At 35.7% G+C, this 17,211-nt stretch overlaps 3 protein-coding genes across 5 annotated transcripts; all 3 read left to right on the top strand.

Annotated features, from left to right (window-relative positions):
- The first annotated feature begins 206 nt into the window (after window positions 1–206).
- On the top strand, window positions 207–3,568 carry LOC132202266 (uncharacterized aarF domain-containing protein kinase 5). Of its 3 annotated transcripts, none has more exons than XM_059629067.1 (10): window positions 207–494; window positions 580–819; window positions 871–1,096; window positions 1,190–1,483; window positions 1,543–1,674; window positions 1,961–2,126; window positions 2,181–2,351; window positions 2,793–2,961; window positions 3,074–3,241; window positions 3,303–3,568. In XM_059629067.1, the coding sequence occupies exons 2-10, from the start codon at window positions 587–589 to the stop codon at window positions 3,400–3,402; spliced, it is 1,659 nt and encodes a 552-aa protein (XP_059485050.1). In that variant the 5' UTR covers window positions 207–494; window positions 580–586; the 3' UTR covers window positions 3,403–3,568. The 3 variants fall into 3 exon arrangements, with proteins under 3 accessions (XP_059485050.1, XP_059485049.1, XP_059485051.1); XM_059629066.1 differs by lacking the exon at window positions 2,793–2,961 and adding an exon at window positions 2,444–2,684; XM_059629068.1 differs by lacking the exons at window positions 3,074–3,241; window positions 3,303–3,568 and adding an exon at window positions 2,444–2,684 and having other exon boundaries at window positions 2,793–2,930.
- Window positions 3,569–4,008: 440 nt separating this feature from the next.
- Window positions 4,009–5,032, top strand: LOC132202546 (uncharacterized). The gene is made up of 2 exons (XM_059629519.1): window positions 4,009–4,121; window positions 4,325–5,032. Exons 1-2 carry the CDS (start codon window positions 4,104–4,106, stop codon window positions 4,838–4,840), a joined length of 534 nt encoding a protein of 177 aa, XP_059485502.1. The 5' UTR covers window positions 4,009–4,103; the 3' UTR covers window positions 4,841–5,032.
- A 7,843-nt stretch (window positions 5,033–12,875) lies between these two features.
- On the top strand, window positions 12,876–14,572 carry LOC132202345 (uncharacterized). The gene is made up of 2 exons (XM_059629195.1): window positions 12,876–12,953; window positions 13,209–14,572. The coding sequence occupies exons 1-2, from the start codon at window positions 12,939–12,941 to the stop codon at window positions 13,920–13,922; spliced, it is 729 nt and encodes a 242-aa protein (XP_059485178.1). The 5' UTR covers window positions 12,876–12,938; the 3' UTR covers window positions 13,923–14,572.
- Window positions 14,573–17,211: the final 2,639 nt, after the last annotated feature.

Genomic DNA, 17,211 nt, shown 5'->3' with positions numbered 1-17,211 from the left:
CCTCATTTTTTTTATCCCTCTCATCAAGTCGGCAGAGCCGTTTGATAAACCTAATAGAAAGCGCTCTTCAAACAACGAACAAAGCCCCTGTAAACTCTAGAGTAGGCAACTTGGCACACATCCGCGTCTGCCAGGAAGCCTGAATGTAATTTGAATTTTGGCGCCCTCTGGAGTTCGCCAAAATCTCATCGAGCGGCGCGCGAGTTTGTTATTTTCCATTGCGATTTGCGACAAGCAATTCACATGCGATTTTTGTTATGTAATTTCGAGACTATTTTTGTAACAAGAATTTTGCGATTCGCGCAGTTCAAGAGTTGAAATTGATTATCTAAAATTAATCACGTTTTGAAAGCCTGGTCCGTCATTGCCACGCCTTTAGATGCCAAATTCGAGTCCAAAGTGCGCAGCGCACTAAAAAGTGATTCAAGTCGGCCAATGTCAATTATGGTTTGAGCATAAAATATTATTTGAATAAGTGGAGTGTCTCCTTAAAGGTTAGTAAAAATATTTGTTTTCTTAATTTAAAATTTTATTCTAAAAAAAAATTTAATAAATATTAATTTTAACTTAAATTTTTAGCTAAAAAATGTGGGCAAGGACAAGGGTTCCGTTACGTAAGCTGTCAGGCCCTTTGCTGGTCAAAAGGTCATGTCACCCTGTGCAGCAGACGAGCGCCAAACCTGCGGGACGAAAGGGCAAGATTGCCGTGGCAGTGATCGGGGTTGGCGTCGTCGGCTGCACAACTTATTACCAGACCCTGGAAGAGCAGCAGAAAAGGACGGTCAGGGTCGCCTTTGGAGGAATTGGAAGGTTCCTCAGGTTTGTTCGCCAATTTGCCTTTTGAAAATTTTAGTAATTTTTAAAGTTTAGGTCTTTGAGGGTTGGTATGGCGATTTCGATTGACTATTGGTGGACGACGTTTGGCGTGGACGAAGATGACCATAAATACCAGCTGGTGATGGAAGGGGCGCACGAAAGGTCTGCCAAAAGACTGCTGGAGGGTTGTTTGGGCAACGGAGGTCTCTACATCAAATTGGGCCAGGGCCTTGTCTCCCTGAACCACATTTTACCTCCACAGTACATCAATACGTTAAAAGTAATAGATTTAAGTTTTAATTTTTTTTTTAATTTTATGATTCAAATATTTTTTTGTAAATTTTCCACTTTTTAATTCATTGAATATTTCAAGGTTCTTCAAGACCAATGTTTAATGAGAGGAGTGGGAGAAGTTCGGCAGCTTTTCGAAGAAGACTTTGGCAAGTCGCACAAAGAGGTTTTCAAGTCTTTCGACGAGGATCCCATTGCCGCTGCTAGTCTAGCCCAAGTGTTCAAGGCCGTCACTCGAGACGACAAAGTTGTAGCCGTCAAAGTGCAGTACATCGACCTGCAGGAGAGATTCCACGGAGACTTAACCACAATCAGCATCCTGCTCAAACTGATCGGCTGGATGCACCCAAAGTTCGACCTGCACTGGGTCTTAGATGTAATTATTAAATTATTTAAAATGGATTTATTTACTTTTTATCTTTTTTATCTTTTTAGGAGTTAAAAGGAACGTTGCAGCAGGAGCTGGACTTCTTGCACGAGGGAAAGAATTCTGAACGGTGTGCCAAGGACCTGAAACATTTGCCTTTTGTGTATGTTCCTAAAGTTCACTGGGACCTCAGCACATCTGTAAGTTTCTATTCTTACATTTAATGTTGATAGTTTTATCTTATCTTTGTTATAATTAATATAAATTATATTATTTTGATTATAATGGTTTTTTTCATAAAATAAAATAATAAAATAAACAAAACCATTTCTATAATATATCTTAATTTATTATAAATGCGGAGCTTTGTCTTATTATGGTCTCAAAATTTAATTTAGAAAGCCAAATGTGATCTTTCTGACACCTAGCATATGAAAATGTAAATTAAATATTAATTAATTATTTTTACTTTCTTCTTAATTTTAGAGAGTGCTCACCATGGAGTTTTGTGAAGGTGCCAAAATTAGTGACAGAAGCGCCCTTGAGACGCTTGGGCTTGATCTTGCCGACGTAGATAGGAAAATGATCCACGCTTTCGCTGAGCAAATTTTCCACACTGGTTTTGTGCACGCTGACCCCCACCCGGGAAACAGTAAATTTTAGCATAACATATTTGCTGGATATTTATTTTCCAATTTTCATATAGTTCTAGTAAGAAAAGCAAAAGATAACAAGGCTGAGTTGGTGCTTCTTGACCACGGTCTCTACCAAGAGCTGCCACAAAAAGTGAGAAAGTCCCTGGGCAACATGTGGCGCTGCATTGTGATGAGGGACTACGGAGGAATGAAAACCTTCGCCACTCAACTTGGAGTCAATGGTAGGAAATATTTTCAATAATTTCCAAATTTCTGCATGTGATTTGGGGTTTTAAGTTTTGTGCTGGCCGAGGTTCACAGACTTCTGTTTCAGAATCTGACTATCGGCTATTTTGCATAGCGGTCGTCCAGCGTTATATTCCGCCTAACAAAAAAGAGGAAGACATTCTCTCACTTTTCTTTGACAGCAAGGGCAGCCAACTGATCACACACGCCATGTTGAGAAAACTTCCCGCAGACACCCGAGAACGGGCGCGCCAAGAAATGATCAAACTGCACGACAAGATTCTCGAAATGTATCGAGGAATTCCCCCAAAGCTGATGCTCATATTTAGGTGCCAAAATCCCCAGTTGCAAAAAAAATGAAACCCTTTAAATATTTTTAATAATTGGAAACTGACACATTGTGGCCGTGGTAAAGAGCAAAGGTGTTGTGTGTGCAGATGAGGCCGAGCTGTTTGCCGAAATGCTGACGCAGCGACCCATCAAGGCGCTCCACGCAGTGATCTCGGCCAAAGAATTAGAATACATGACCGAGATGGCTCGACAAAGATTTGACCGGATCACCTACGTACTCAGGTCCATGCCAAATGTCATGATGCTTGTCATCAGGTACACACATTTTTGCTCTTTGCCTCAAGGCCTAATTAAATTTCTTCCCCTAAATCTTCAAAACATTTCATCTCCTCATGATCAATTTTTAATTGCATCCGAAACCTTTCAGAAACATCAATACCATCCGATCAATCGCCAGGGAGCATGGAGATCCTGTGGACAGGTACACCCTGATGGCCAGGTCTGCCTCTCAAGGCGCGTTTAAGTCAGACCACCCAAAAGTCACCCAAAGGTTCAGAGGTCTACTTATGAGATGCAATTTTGAAATTCACCTCTGGTAAAAATTTTACAGTTGGAAACTTAAAAATTTTTTACCGAAGTTTGATATTTGTTTGCAGGGTCGAGGCAATGAAAGTGTCCTTAATTCGTTTTATGGTTCGTGTTTTGACTCTCTTTGGAAGAACGGAGTTGAAAGCATTATTAACAGAACTTCAGTGATTTGATTACAATTCCGCGACTGTGAACTGTAGATTGCTTGTTTCTTAGATGATTATTCGGTTGTGCCTAGAAAATATTATTTCGGAAGACATGAAATTGCAAAATGTGACCAAATATTTTAAGCGGTGCAAATAAATACGTCTGTTGTGATATTTATGCTACTTAATTTGCAGATCATTTTATTTGGTATTCATATTAACCACCTTCTAGTTTATTAATTTATTTTCTTGCTAAGGACTGTTGAGAGTTAAAACGTGTTTACGCTGGTCTGTAAAAATTATTTTTTGACCTATATTTATTCATGATCCTTGGCACAGAATGCAGAGCAGACAGTACATTTGAAAGAAAAAAATCTGATTTATTTTGGAAAAATACTAAAATAACATAATTATTAGAGGCAATAAATTATTTGATATATACATTTTACTGTTTATAATTTTTTTTAAATTAACAATGTATTTTATTTTTTAACTTTTTAAATTTTCTTTTTTACTGATTGATAAGCAAACAATTTTTCTAAAAATTTCAAATAGGAACATGCAAAACTAAAGAGGGGGAAACTTCCTGCTACATATTATGCATCACGCGGAAAGTTTTGTAGTTTATGTGAGTCTGACGCCACCAATGGTGCGTTTATCCTGTGTGAAACATCATCAATTTGAAAAATCTAGAATTTTCATCTATTAGCATTGAACATTAAGATGAGAAGCTTGTTGGTGGTAATTATGAATATTATTATCTCTTTCTAAGTTAATTCAATTATTTTATCAAATTAAAAAATACAAATACAAAAGTGTGTTGAATTTGTCTAAAAAACATTTTTTTAATTCAAATTTCTTAATCTAAATAATAATATATTATTGAAATTAAAAAAATAATTTTAAGGTATTTATAATTAATAAATTAAATGCCGATCATTCAGATCTTGCCAGCGAGTCTGGCGTTCTTGTGCTTGGTCTCGGCGCAAGATGCCGTTGGAGGTTTTCAACAGCCTATGCCAATGATGTCTGCTGTAGGTGCACCTCTAGCGCAGCCCATCGCTGCAGATGCAGATTTCGCGCCTTTGGGAGCGCGCCTTGATGTCATCGCACCCCTCGGTGCACGCGTCGATGGCATTGCGCCCTTTGGCGCGGTGGCTGGCGACGCACCACAAACTTCAACTACATCGGAGACGCAAACAATGTTCTTCACAATAAAAAAGTCGAGGCGCAGGAAGAAGAAAATGCTGAAAAGAAGAAAGTTGGGCTCGACACCTTCGCTCCAAATAAATCAGAAGAATGATCAAAGTCGCTCTGTCGACGCTCTGAGGGTGCTCAACCCCGAAGAAAGGGAAGACGTGGATTCCGGTGCCTCCCAGAAATTCGATAATCCCAAAGACCGCTTGATTTTTGATAAAAAGGAGGTCGCCAAAACTAACACGGACAAAATCAAAATTTAATTTCATGGCAAGCTTTCCTGTCTATGAGAGAGCTGAAAAATATTAAAAAAGTAAGAGTACCTTCAAATAATATAATCTAACAAATTTTCATAATTATCATTTTTAAGAGTTTATTTATTTTTTTTGTCATTCTTGTAATCTTTTGAATTTATAAAAAATAAAATATTTATTAAAAAGAATAAAACTGCAGCAGTAGAATTTGTGAGAATTTAATTCAATATTTTCCTGATTTTTCCAAATGGGATCCATCATGGAAAAGTATGACCTTGCACGCGTGAAGGGCTCAGCATCCGCTCTACTTTCAGTGAGAGCATCATCAGAGTGTGAGCGAAATAATGCTGTCAACTGCTATAGTGGAAATTGAAATTCTCAGTAATTGCTAGAAAACATAGAAAAGTATAAAAGTGAAATGAGGAAAATGAAAGTTCAAGGAGCAGAATCAAATGCGATTTATTTAATTTTTTCCTTTTATCCAAGGGTCTGTAGATAATTTTTTTAATACATAATCATAATGCTATATCAACAGCATAAAAATTTTTATCAAACAGATTGAAAAAAAAAACACTTTAAATTTTAAAATAAAAACAATCAAAATTCGCAATGCTTGTGCAGGTCAGCAGACTTCAACTTTTATTCCTGAGCCATAATAATTAAAATTTAATCTCATAACCTTTGGTAAATTAGATTTTCTTTATTTTCCGTCATGATTTTGCCTCAATTTGTACTTCATTTAAAAAAAAATTAGATTTCTTTATAGAATTTCATTGGGGAAAAAAAGCGCCGTTTCAATATAGGAATTGCAATAAATTAATTAAAACAGAAGCCGCGCTCAGGGTGTTGGCTCCTGTCAGTCTTTCCCTGATTGTGAGTGAGAGAGCGTGGCAAGAAGGGTGACAGGCCAAGTCAAGCAATTATATAAATTTCATTTACAACGTTTGCGCGGGTGCTGCAGTGATCATTGAGATAATTATGAGTCGTTTCTTTGCTCGATTTGTCAACGCCGACTGCTGCCGCGGACAAGCAAATCGTTTGGTCGTTGTTCCGGTCTAGATCGCCCCGGCAGTCGACAGACACCTACGCCCTACAATTGGAGCTCAGGTTCAAGGCAGAGCTCTCGGCCATTCTCTTAAAGTTGTCAGCAGCACTTTTGTTGATAAGCACGCCCATAAACTATACTCGCGCTGTCACAATCAGATTGTATCAGGGAGCTTAAATCATTATTTATTCATCGCAGGAGACTTAAGGATGAAAAATTTACTTACGAAAACCGGCCAATATTATTTTACTTTTCTCTGATACAAATTTATTTTTTTACTTAATTTTTATGTATTGCTTTGATGGAAAATTTTTATTTTAAATGTTTATCTCATGACTGAAGAATAAATATAAAAATAAATAATATAAATGCTTAAAATATTGTTCTTTTACCGACCAGTGGCATGATTCTATAATGTTAGTAGAAATTAAGACTAATTTAATTGCATATCGCACTTTCAAAGTATTTTCCATAAATTCACATCATCAAGTTAAAATTTACAGCGCCGGGACAAATTGAGCGCCATTAAAATGCGTTTCATTAAACTTGGGGTCAGAAATCAAAAGGAAAATCGCTTGGCTCTGCGTGCAGCATCGAGTAATTATGCTAATTGAGCCACACTCGTAATACACATGGCGACGATTACGTGAAGTATACGTTTAAGTGCGAAACCCACGCCGCTTCTTTAGAAACCTCTGCGGCAATCAGGAAGGCGCGATAATTATTATTGAATAAATCGAAAGGAAAATTTTATATATGCTAATGAAATCACAGCTATTTTTATATCTTAACTCTTAAATGAAAAAGTACAAAAAATGGTCTACAAAATTAATTATATTATCAAGGATCTTGTTTATATTTTTTAAATTTTTATTCCGCTTATACCTTTCAAGCGTGCAGGTCAAGGTTTGCAAATTTGTATAATTTAAAAATGCCATCTACCTTGGCTGGAAGATCTGGACGTGTGTAATGAATGGTTTCATTTTACCAGCATCATTTACATTTTTGCCCGTTATTATGCCACGTAAAATAAACCTTTGCATTTAGCATTTTACATTAAAATTTTATGGATTTAATTTCCTATGCGCGTGATTTATTGCGTAGTTAGAATGAATATTTATTGCCGCCAAAACTTGATCAGTAATGATGATAGGCGAGACTTTTGCGCACAGAAAAAAAATTACCAAATAATTAATGGTAGTTTGACGACAAAGGTGCGACTTTTAAAGCTCATTCGGACGCGCGCGTAAACACGGTCAAAAGCCGCGGTCGTAAAAACGTTGCTCTCTCGGTTAATTAGCAACTCCGGCGAGGGAAATAATCTCATTTTCGCCTTGTATGTGTCATTGCAATAAATAATTTTGGGCGCGCCGTAGTAATTGGACCACGTGCGCCTGATGATGACCGGCGCGGTGCGGAATTCAAGAATTAATTTGAATGATGCAGCCTTGAAACGAGAGGGTCGAGCCGAGAGATCTCGAGTAAACCTGCTGAAGGCTGCGGAAGCTGCGATGGAGCATTTTATGATACATTGTTTTCACTTCTTCCTTGCCCCAGCAACTTTATTGTTCCTATGCCAGCATAAAAAATATGCATCAGCGGCCTAATTAAAATTATTCAATATAATTCATATAATAAGAGTTTACTTGTATGAATTATTTCTTTAGAAATTTGTTTTCTTTGGGAAAAAAGTAATTGCAAATATTGTTGAGCTTCAATGATATTTCTCGTTCAAAATATCTATTTTCAAAAATAACAAAAAATACAATTAAAGAATTTATATGTACTTCAAAAGATTGATGAAAAGGTTTTGATGCTCAATTCATTATTAAACAAAAACTACATGCTTGGGTGTTGTTATGGAATTCTTATAGTGTGTCTGGAACAAAAGTTCAAAGGTCTTAGTTGTAATACAACTTTAAAATTTACCTCGGAATGTAACAACACTTTGCAAATAAGTAACCCATGTCACATTGCCGGACCGCTGAAAAGAAATAGTATTTTAATTTACCAACGGGCGAGTATCAAATTGGCAATTTAATGGAATGTCAAGGTACGATCTTGATCCTGGATTCCCTTTCATTCCAATAATAACCGAAAAGAACATCATTCAAAACTCACAGATTGTTTCCTGCCATACCTAAATTGGTACTCTCTGGTGATCTCTGCAGATAAAGGCCGAAAAGAGGCGCCAAGGCCGCCGCCTTTTGTGATTTAGACTGATTGATGTCACGCTTGTCGGTTGACACGATCGACGCCCTGCCGATGACAATTTGAAAGAAAGTATCTGCTTTTCGAACCTCATTTATAAAGAAGTTTTTTAATTAAAATTAGATTTAAATGCGAGGGAAATTTATGAGCCATAATTTATCTTCTGATACACACGCGATATAATTCAACATAAGAGGATTTTCCATGCTGTTGAAATCAGACATGGAGAGAGGAAGAGATTTAATCTGCGACTTGGAAACCTCCTTTATCTGCAACATAATCTTAAATCAAGTCTTTCGCTACGAATAAATTATATCAGAGTTTTCAATTTTATTATGAAAACCATGAATCAAAAATGTAATGCGGAATATTAATTTTTTTACTGAATCACAAAATGTTAATTATTGACAGAAAATTTGAATTGAAACAAAGCATCAATTTAAAAGTTTTGATCTAAATCTTAAGCCTGCAGTAAATCACTCAACTCATACCATTTATGAATGTAAAAGGCGTTTGAAAGGAACTCCTCGCCCGTATTAAGAAGCATTTTATTTTCTTTGTGACGTGCGAGAGCAATGATACATTACACTGACCACGATAATTACTCTATTACATAAACGCAAAGAGATGCATTTGATTTATGTCACACGTCTTTGCTCCCTCTCCTATGATCTTTCATCCATTCATCAAACTGACAGGAAACACTTTAAAACCGACACGCAAATTGGCCCCAAGCACGCGCTTTCAAATTAATCCTGTTCATGGAGCAACTCGAGAGCGAGGGCTTTAAACAAAGTCATTTTAATTAATTTTTTTTAAATAAATTTTAAGTATATAGTAATATTCCTAAAATAATGTAACGTTTTCTAATTTATAATTATTAAAGGTTTTATGGTAAAATTAATTGATTAAAACATTATTTTTATTGCAATAATTTATTTTATTTTCAGTTTTCCTTGTTAACTGCTTTGTTTTTAGTTTAATGTACAGCTAAACTGGGAAATTGTGCAAAAATAATATTTTTCTATTTAAATAAAGACGACAGTTTAAGATTGGATGAAATCCTATGGAAATATGATTAAGATCGCCAACAGCAACGGCATTAGCAAGTGTTTGGTATTTACAATTAACTGATTAATGAACCGCAATAAACTGCCTTATTTTCCAGCTAGGGAGCGAGCATTTGCCGATTCTAAATGAAGACATAAATTGTCCACACTTGAAACTAACTTGTTGCGCAAAGTTTAATAACGTCGTTGCCGTGGCAAAATTTATCAAGCTGGCTTCAGATTTGCCTTGTCCATTAGTTTTGTTGCCGCCCCGTTCCATTCGATTCAAAGAATTACCTCCGCAATCGAATATTATATTATGTGTTTGCGTGAAATGAAATAAATTCCCAGACACAAGTCACCGCCATATGCAACGAGTGTTGCTCGGATTAACAGCAAAGCCTCTAATTGACGCAAGATGATAGCCATTAGCCGAGAAGTCAGGCTGGATTTGCATCACCAACTTTGCGCCAACCAGCAGCAGCGCCTGGTTAATTATAAAGCCTTCCTTTTAAGGATGTTGGTACGAACTGAGCAGACGACTTTTTAAAATTGTGACTTAAGCTTGTTGAAAAAAAATTAATTCAATTATCCGCATCTACTTATCTGTTTATTTTTACTACAATCAAATTTAATTGAATGTCAAAAATGAAATAAAACTAAAGCATCAAAACCGACTTAAAAGACATTTTGTGTTTCAGTTTAATATTTTTTTTTTTTTTACAAATTGGTGGTAAATTATAACACACAAAAAGTTTTTATTTTTTTTTTTTTTTTTTTTTTTGACATCCACAGCTAATCAATCTTCATTAAATGTTTAATTTAATGTTCCTCCTTTCATTCAGCACCAATAAATTTCAGATTATTTATTTATATTTGTCGCTGTCAATTCAGTTGGCCGCGGTTGTCCACTAGACTATGAAAAACATGTTATTTTACAGTCTCTCTCATTGTCAGATTAAAAGAGCTCGCGTAAGACTACTTATATTATTTTATAAGTGCGGCGCGAAGGTCAACTTGACCAATATCGCTGGGTGGGGTTCGGAAATGTCATCCACACATCTTGGCCGCTCGATATCTTACGTGAAAAGGCAGCAATCGTTTTTCTCTTTTTTTCGGCGAACACGAACAATTAGGATTAATGAATCCCCACTGTGTCGTCCAATTAGAATGTAAAACGTCGTTGTGATGTTGATGTTTTCTTTATCTAGAGTATCCCTATATTTACCTTATATAATGTCAATATACACGAACAAAGAAAGTTGAGCGTTTCTTTCAGTTTCTTTGTCGCTCTCGTAAAGTAAAGCATAAGGTAGCGTGCGTGAGCGCGTTTTATGTTCAACAAGTTTTATGAGGTGGAGAGCACTGTCTTGTTCGCCACTAATTAATTTGTTTTAATTGCCCTGCTGATCTTTTAATGTTTAAACTTCCATTTATATCTAATTCAGTGTTAATAAAAGTAATGAGCAAAAAAAATAATGTTTTATCTTGGATTATAAATAGGTTTTTGACAAACTTAATTTGCAATAACCACAATATATCTATGTAAAACAGTGGAAATTAAAAATTTTTAAACAACATTTTAAATAATAGTTTTTTATCAATTTCAAACTACTTTTTAAATTTTAATTATTGATTAAAAATTTAAAAACAATTATGTAATAATTCATTTTTTATTTAAAAATGTTAAATGTACACATATTATATATTTTATAACAAAATTATTAATTTAATAGCCATTTTCACTTTTTCATTCTGATTTATTTTATATATATTATATTAAAAAAGCGCGTTCTTCAATTTCCACTAATTTCAGTTCCAACAAACACTAACTATTCTTTGTTTGAAGAAAAACAAATTTCACAGCTTTCCACTTCAACAAAATTTTATTTAAAAATTTCAAAAAGTAAAAAGTGGCTATTATTGTTCCGTGCATTTTAACTTCCAAGTTCTAAAAGTGGATTGACATATTATTAAATTTACGTTTTTTTCCCATTCTAAACGGATTATGATGTCGAATAAAAATTAATTGTTAATTTTAATTCAGACATGCTTCAATAGAAATCAATATTAAATTGGCCGAGCGGAAGAGTGACCGTTTTCGCGTTACCTTGCGTGCTCAATCGTCCGTACACCACAGATTGATTTACACTCATTGTACGCGGCCTTGCCAATTATTTTTGCCCACGGCTGTTGGAGATGAGAGAGGAAATTGCAGCCGGGGTTCGCGCTTTATCATTACTTTTTTTCCAAACTAAGAATTAGAGTCAAAATTGCGTTCAATTATGTCAAGTTCGGCGAGCGTAATGAGAGCGGTTGACGTTTGTTTTAATTGCGGAGTGTTTGCTCTCGGGAGTAAGTGCTAATTAAAATGGCGAGGCCGACTAATTATACACAGTGTCTCAGATTCCGTTTAATCTAATTGAATTTTGCAGCAGGTCCTCCATCGTTCATCAATCAAAAGATCTTGTCCTGACATGCATGCCCAAAACTGGCTCACTGCGGTCATATTACGATGATGATTTCCTTAATGGCTTTCGCACAAAACGTGGCCGTTAAAATACTTAATGGACTCGAAAAGGCTGCAGTTAATTTAGCCTATGAAAAGCAGTTAGACACCGATCAATCAAACTGTCACCGTCGAGAGCAGGGCTCCAGGGAAATTATTTTATGGTTAGTGAGGGTCATGTTTATTTCTATCGACGTTACTGTCGTTTTTCAAAAAGTCAACATCATTGCGGTTTTCAACGATCTTGTGGCTTTGGAGCAAAAATGAAGTTTGATTTTGCGCACTCTCATTGATGACGGCAATCGCGAGGTCGATAAGTTGCTTTCCATGAGAAAGAAGAGGAAATTTGCCGTTTTATATAATTATAAAAAGTAGCATTAATGTACAAGCATCAATATAATGCTCATGAAAAAAATAATAATCGCAACAATAAATTATTTTCTATTAGCCATAATTAAAATTAATAAGTTTTTGCTGAATTTAAAAATTAGAGTAAAAACAATATGACAGCAGAAATATTTTATTATAACTTGCAAATGAAGTATTGATGTTAAATATTAAATTTTTTTAATAGAAGATATGCCAAAGCTTTAATCATGTCTTTTTGAATCTCAATATAAATTAAATAGACATATTCATTGGAAAAAATGTATTTATGTAATTTAGTTATCTTAAGTTTAATTATTTAAAATTAAAATTTAATTAGTAGTTAGAAATGTGTTTTAGATTTTAAATGTTTAAATCCAAAACATAAACATAATTAACTATGTATTCAAATATTAATAATAAAAAAATCAGTTTTATATCAGTTTAAAGCAATTCATTTAAAGTATTTAATATTAGATATTTGTTATTTAGTAACTAATTATTTATAGATAAAGCAAATGTTGATTATATAATTAAAACATTTTTATCATCTTTGAAAAATAATATATTAATCTAAAATTTGCCAAGCAGATTAATAGCGTCAACAAATTATTTTTAATCGTATTAAGGAGAAAAAAACTGAAATTTGATCGGCGGAGGTTTAAAATAAACTGGACCCGAAAATAGCTGCGAGACCTTAGGATTATGCAAATTGAATGGAAGGCGCAAAGCCTTTGTGTGCTTTGGTGCCATCCCTTTGCTCTCCGGAGAGGAAGTCGGGAGTGGAGATCAGCAAGGGCGTGCATGGCATTGGCCACCGACTTTCTCTGCTCGGGCACGCCTGTCGACCTAGGAGCCCTTATATACGAGAAGTGCACCGCCAATACCGACTTGTCCCTCGCTTGTACTCGAGCTATCAACAGTAGCATGGCTAAGGCAGTGGTAAGTTGAGATGAAAACAAAATTTAAAACTACAGGACCAATACATGTTTGAAAAGTTTTTTATTTCACAATATTGTCCAAATTCAAAAGATTTTTATGATTTCAATTAATTTTACTTCCTCTTCTTCAGTGCTTTACTATTTCTAAAAATGAGGAAAATTATTATTATAATTATGAAATTTGTTGAATTTAAAACAAAAAAAATTTGTTCATTACTAAAACTTGATTTTGATTTTTGTATTACTATTTTTGCAGATGAAGTGCGCAGTTTTGCTGGCGTTGTGCGTGTTGAGCGCCACAGCGCAGGAGCTTCTGACCGCCACCAACTACCGCACTGACGACGGCCAGCAGAGGAGCGAAAGCACCGACGGACAAGGCAACGTCCGCGGCGAGTACAGCTACGTGGACCCCAACGGAAAGACCATCACCGTCAAGTACACCGCCGGCAAGGACGGATTCAAGGTTGAGGGCGACCACCTGCCCAAAGCACCGGCAGTTCCCGCCCCCGCGGCCCCCGCTGCCCCCGAGTACCGTCGTCCCCAGCAGCAGCAGTGGAACCAACAGCCTGCCCAGCCTCAGGCGCCCCAGCAACCCCAGCAGAACCCCCAGCACATCACCGACCCCCTGTGGAACGCCCACACCCAGCCCCACTGGGCCCAGACCCTCCAGCAGCAGCCCCAATACAACCCCCCTCAACCCCAGTACAACCCCCCTCAGCCCCAATACAACCCTCCTCAAGCCCAGTACAATCCCCCTCAGCCCCAGTGGAACCAGCCCCAGCCCCAGTACAACCCTCAGCAGCAGTTCGCCTCTCAGGCCCCGGCCACCCAGCAGCTGCAAAACTTCCCCGGACTGCCGCAGCCGTCCAACTACCTGCAGCCGCAAGCCGCCCCTCAGCAGCAGCCGCGCGGTCAGGTGTCCGTCACCAACACCCCCAACGCTGGCTACAGCTACAGTTACAACGTTTGAGTGTGTCTGACTGCCGACTGTGTCTCTTTCTGTGATGCTCCTTTCCTTTGATATAATTTTTAATTCAGAATTACGAATGAATGCAGTGCGAGAAAAAATGGAGTTATGCATGAGTTACGTGAAGCTGATTATATATGATTGCTGTGCGACTGATTTGTTGTTTTGAATGAATTGTGCTTTTTATCTTCAGTATGTGTTTGAACTCTCGCCATAATCTGCTTCTCTTTTTCCCCCTTTACATTTTGACTTTTTTTTTCATTTTCTCTCAATTCAGAGTTTCTCTATGCTTTTAGTTTTTTGTTTGTTAACTTAGTTGGTCGCATGATTGAAATTAAATTTTTCAAATTTGAGGGACTAACTTAGAAACATCTCTAAATAGGTCTAGGGGTCATTTGAAACCTTTCTATGCATCGGAAACATAGATTTTCTGAATAATTACTGTCGTTTGCTCATTTTTTCTAGCTTAATTCTTGACTTTCTTTCCTTAGCTCCTTTCCTAGTCTATATCGTTCTGTCCTTTTCTTCTCTTCACTTTCGCACCTGCTTCAACCATTAATCAAAATGTTTTATGTGAGTTTTGTGAGAAAGAGTTATGTGAAAATAATAATAAAAAAAATATATTCTGCAAATGAAAACAGAATTGAAAGTAATTAATACTGTTATTATTCAAATTCTTCCTCTTATTCAAGATTTACCTAAGCTAACACATTTTTTTTTATATTGATTGATTAATTATTTTTTTTTCACACCTCAACTTCTAGTTCAACACAATATTAAAAAATTAAATCGAATAAATAAATAGAAAAGTTCCGAGCAAATTAATGCCTTTTCAAATTTTTATAATAATTATGCTGTAAGGATAAAACTTTTAAGTAAAAATTTATATTCAAGAAGTAAAATCATGAAATATTTATAAGACGTGCATTGATTTAATAAATAAAAGACAACAATTTTCCTCACACCGACTACAATGAATGCAGCAAAAGAAAGGCGAGTTCCGAGTTCTATAAACGGTTGTGGAAAATGTACATAAATGGGTGCGCTGGCCTTTTCTATATGAACGCGATTTCGGGGTCTTTTGTTTTCTTTTGCTTAAGTTAACATGAGTTTTTGCACCCCACATATAAATAAAACACAGAGTTTTGTTAAATATATCACTGAAAAAAATCATTTTCACGTCTTCAAGAAAGGAAAGAATTTTAAATAAATGATCAAATCGTTTCATAACTGGAATGAGCGAGAGAAAGAATTCGTTCTTACCTTGCATATTTATGAAAATATTGTATTCAAAAGTATGTGCAAAACTGAGGTATGACAGCTGGACTGACTTCGAAAGTCCAATGAGTGAATCTCTCCGCCGCCACTGCCGTGGCGCTCCGCTCATCCAGAATCCACTAATCCAGGTCGTTTTTTTTTTTGGTTCTCGCAACGTCGCAACCCTCTTATTGCGTCACGAATCAGTTCCAGCTGCAGTTGTTTTTGCAGCAACCTATTCACGCGGATTCACGTTGATTATAATTTCAGAACTTTATCTTGCTTATTGTTAGCTTCATTCTGGAAGTGAGACCTCAACAAACCTCGGCAAGTCCCTTTTGAATCAGCAGTCAACGACCTATCCTAGACCTTCTGCTACTTTATTAGGTAGGTGGGCAAAATTTAAGTTTTTAATTTTATGACTTATGAAACGCCATCTTTTTCAATAGGAAAAATTCATATGATTACTAATTAATGAATAAATAACGGATCTAAAGATAAATGCTAATTTAATTATGGATTTTTCTTTAAATTTTTTTAACTGCCTTCTCTCAATTTCATTTTTAAAATTTCTTAGATTTTAAAATTGCAGTTTTGGTATAAGAGGCCTGTTCTTTTTTTAATACATGTAGCATACAAAAGCTATAAACCATGCAGGGAAATTAACAAGTAAAAAATTAATAATATTCAAATTAAAATTGTTATTATACGTTTGTAATTATCAAGTGTAAAGATTCTAAATTAACACGTAAACTTGTGGTGGAAGTTTGTTTATTAAGTTTGTTTGAAATAAAAAAAGTGGCGAAGGAATAATTTAATACATAAAAGGGCACGCAGCGGAGACGAGGAGGTAGTTCGTAAAATTATTTATTTTCAACCTGTTGCTGCTTTGAAACGTCAAGGTGTATAATTTAGCATTTATTGTTGTTTCTAGTTAATAAATTTCAAGTGGAGCATGTCTGTGCTCAGCTTGCCGCGGCTAGGCGTGCCATAAATAAATTTATAAACATTTATGCCGGACAGCAGCTGAGAGCAGACACTTCTTTCAAGGCTTGTATTGGCCAGCGCGAATAATATAAGTTCATAAGTTTACGAGCGCAAACGATCCTTGATGAGCTGCTGAGAGTCGCGAAAAAAGTTGCCAACAAATACAAAGCAGTAAATTAAGAGGAAAAAGTGGCCACTGCTTAATGAAGCTTATTATACGCCCTGCACGATTAAAGAAGAAGACGAAAAGTGAATGAAAAAATCAACCTTGGCCGCGCGGCAACTCATTATGTGCTGAAATTGAAAGAGTTTGCGTTAATATTGCAGAGAGTTTGACGCTGGACGGCCAATTAAAAATAAGAGGCGAGCTTGTTTTGATCACGTACGAATCAAACTGGCTGCTCTCATTACATCCTTTTACAGCGTTGCAAATGGCCAATTATCAGAACTTGCGACCAAAGTCGGTGCGCGATATGTCGAGTGCGCTTTCTCGCGCGCACTGATCTTTTGCAATTCATCAATTCGGCTGTCAAGATCACACTCCAGTCATTCAGACATTGACCTTTTTTATGTTCAAACTGAAACATACAAAGTAATAGTTGAAAAAAAAGGATTTTTTTTAACATCGAGCTGTGATTTTTGTAGAATATTCAATTCATGTCAATGACAAAATTCGGAATTGGAATAATTGAAAAGTGCTGGGTTGTGCTGGGTAAATTAATAAACAAGCACTCTGATAATGACCAAAGAAATTTTAACTTTTTATTATCTATATATTAACAAGATATAAATATTTATTATCTAAACTTTTAAATTTGACTGTAATCTTATTAAATAAGTGATACTTTTCAAATTAATTATGTAAGTATTTTATGGCTTGATAATCTTGATTATTAAATTTGAATTTTTTATTAATGTTATGTTAAAATATAAACTAAAACAAACAATTTAATTAAAATAAATAAATCGCAAAAAAAATGTATATTTAATTTTTTTATTACTGCTGTTATTTAAAAAAAACTATTATTGTTCTATATTATTAGCTGCA

The sequence above is a fragment of the Neocloeon triangulifer genome, unplaced genomic scaffold, assembly GCF_031216515.1.
Source record: "Neocloeon triangulifer isolate White Clay Creek 2 clone unplaced genomic scaffold, ASM3121651v1 ptg000015l, whole genome shotgun sequence".
In the NCBI taxonomy this organism is placed as follows: domain Eukaryota; kingdom Metazoa; phylum Arthropoda; class Insecta; order Ephemeroptera; family Baetidae; genus Neocloeon; species Neocloeon triangulifer.
Note: the sequence above shows the minus strand (reverse complement) of the source record. Positions and strands in the feature narration are given on the sequence as shown.

Excerpts from the sequence above, each read along its gene's own strand:
- LOC132202266 (XM_059629066.1), top strand. The coding sequence starts at position 587 with ATGTGGGCAAGGACAAGGGTTCCGTTACGTAAGCTGTCAGGCCCTTTG. Across the intron at positions 1,097-1,189 it reads AGTACATCAATACGTTAAAA|GTTCTTCAAGACCAATGTTT; the intron begins GTAATAGATTTA and ends GAATATTTCAAG. Across the intron at positions 2,685-3,073 it reads AAGCTGATGCTCATATTTAG|AAACATCAATACCATCCGAT; the intron begins GTGCCAAAATCC and ends GAAACCTTTCAG.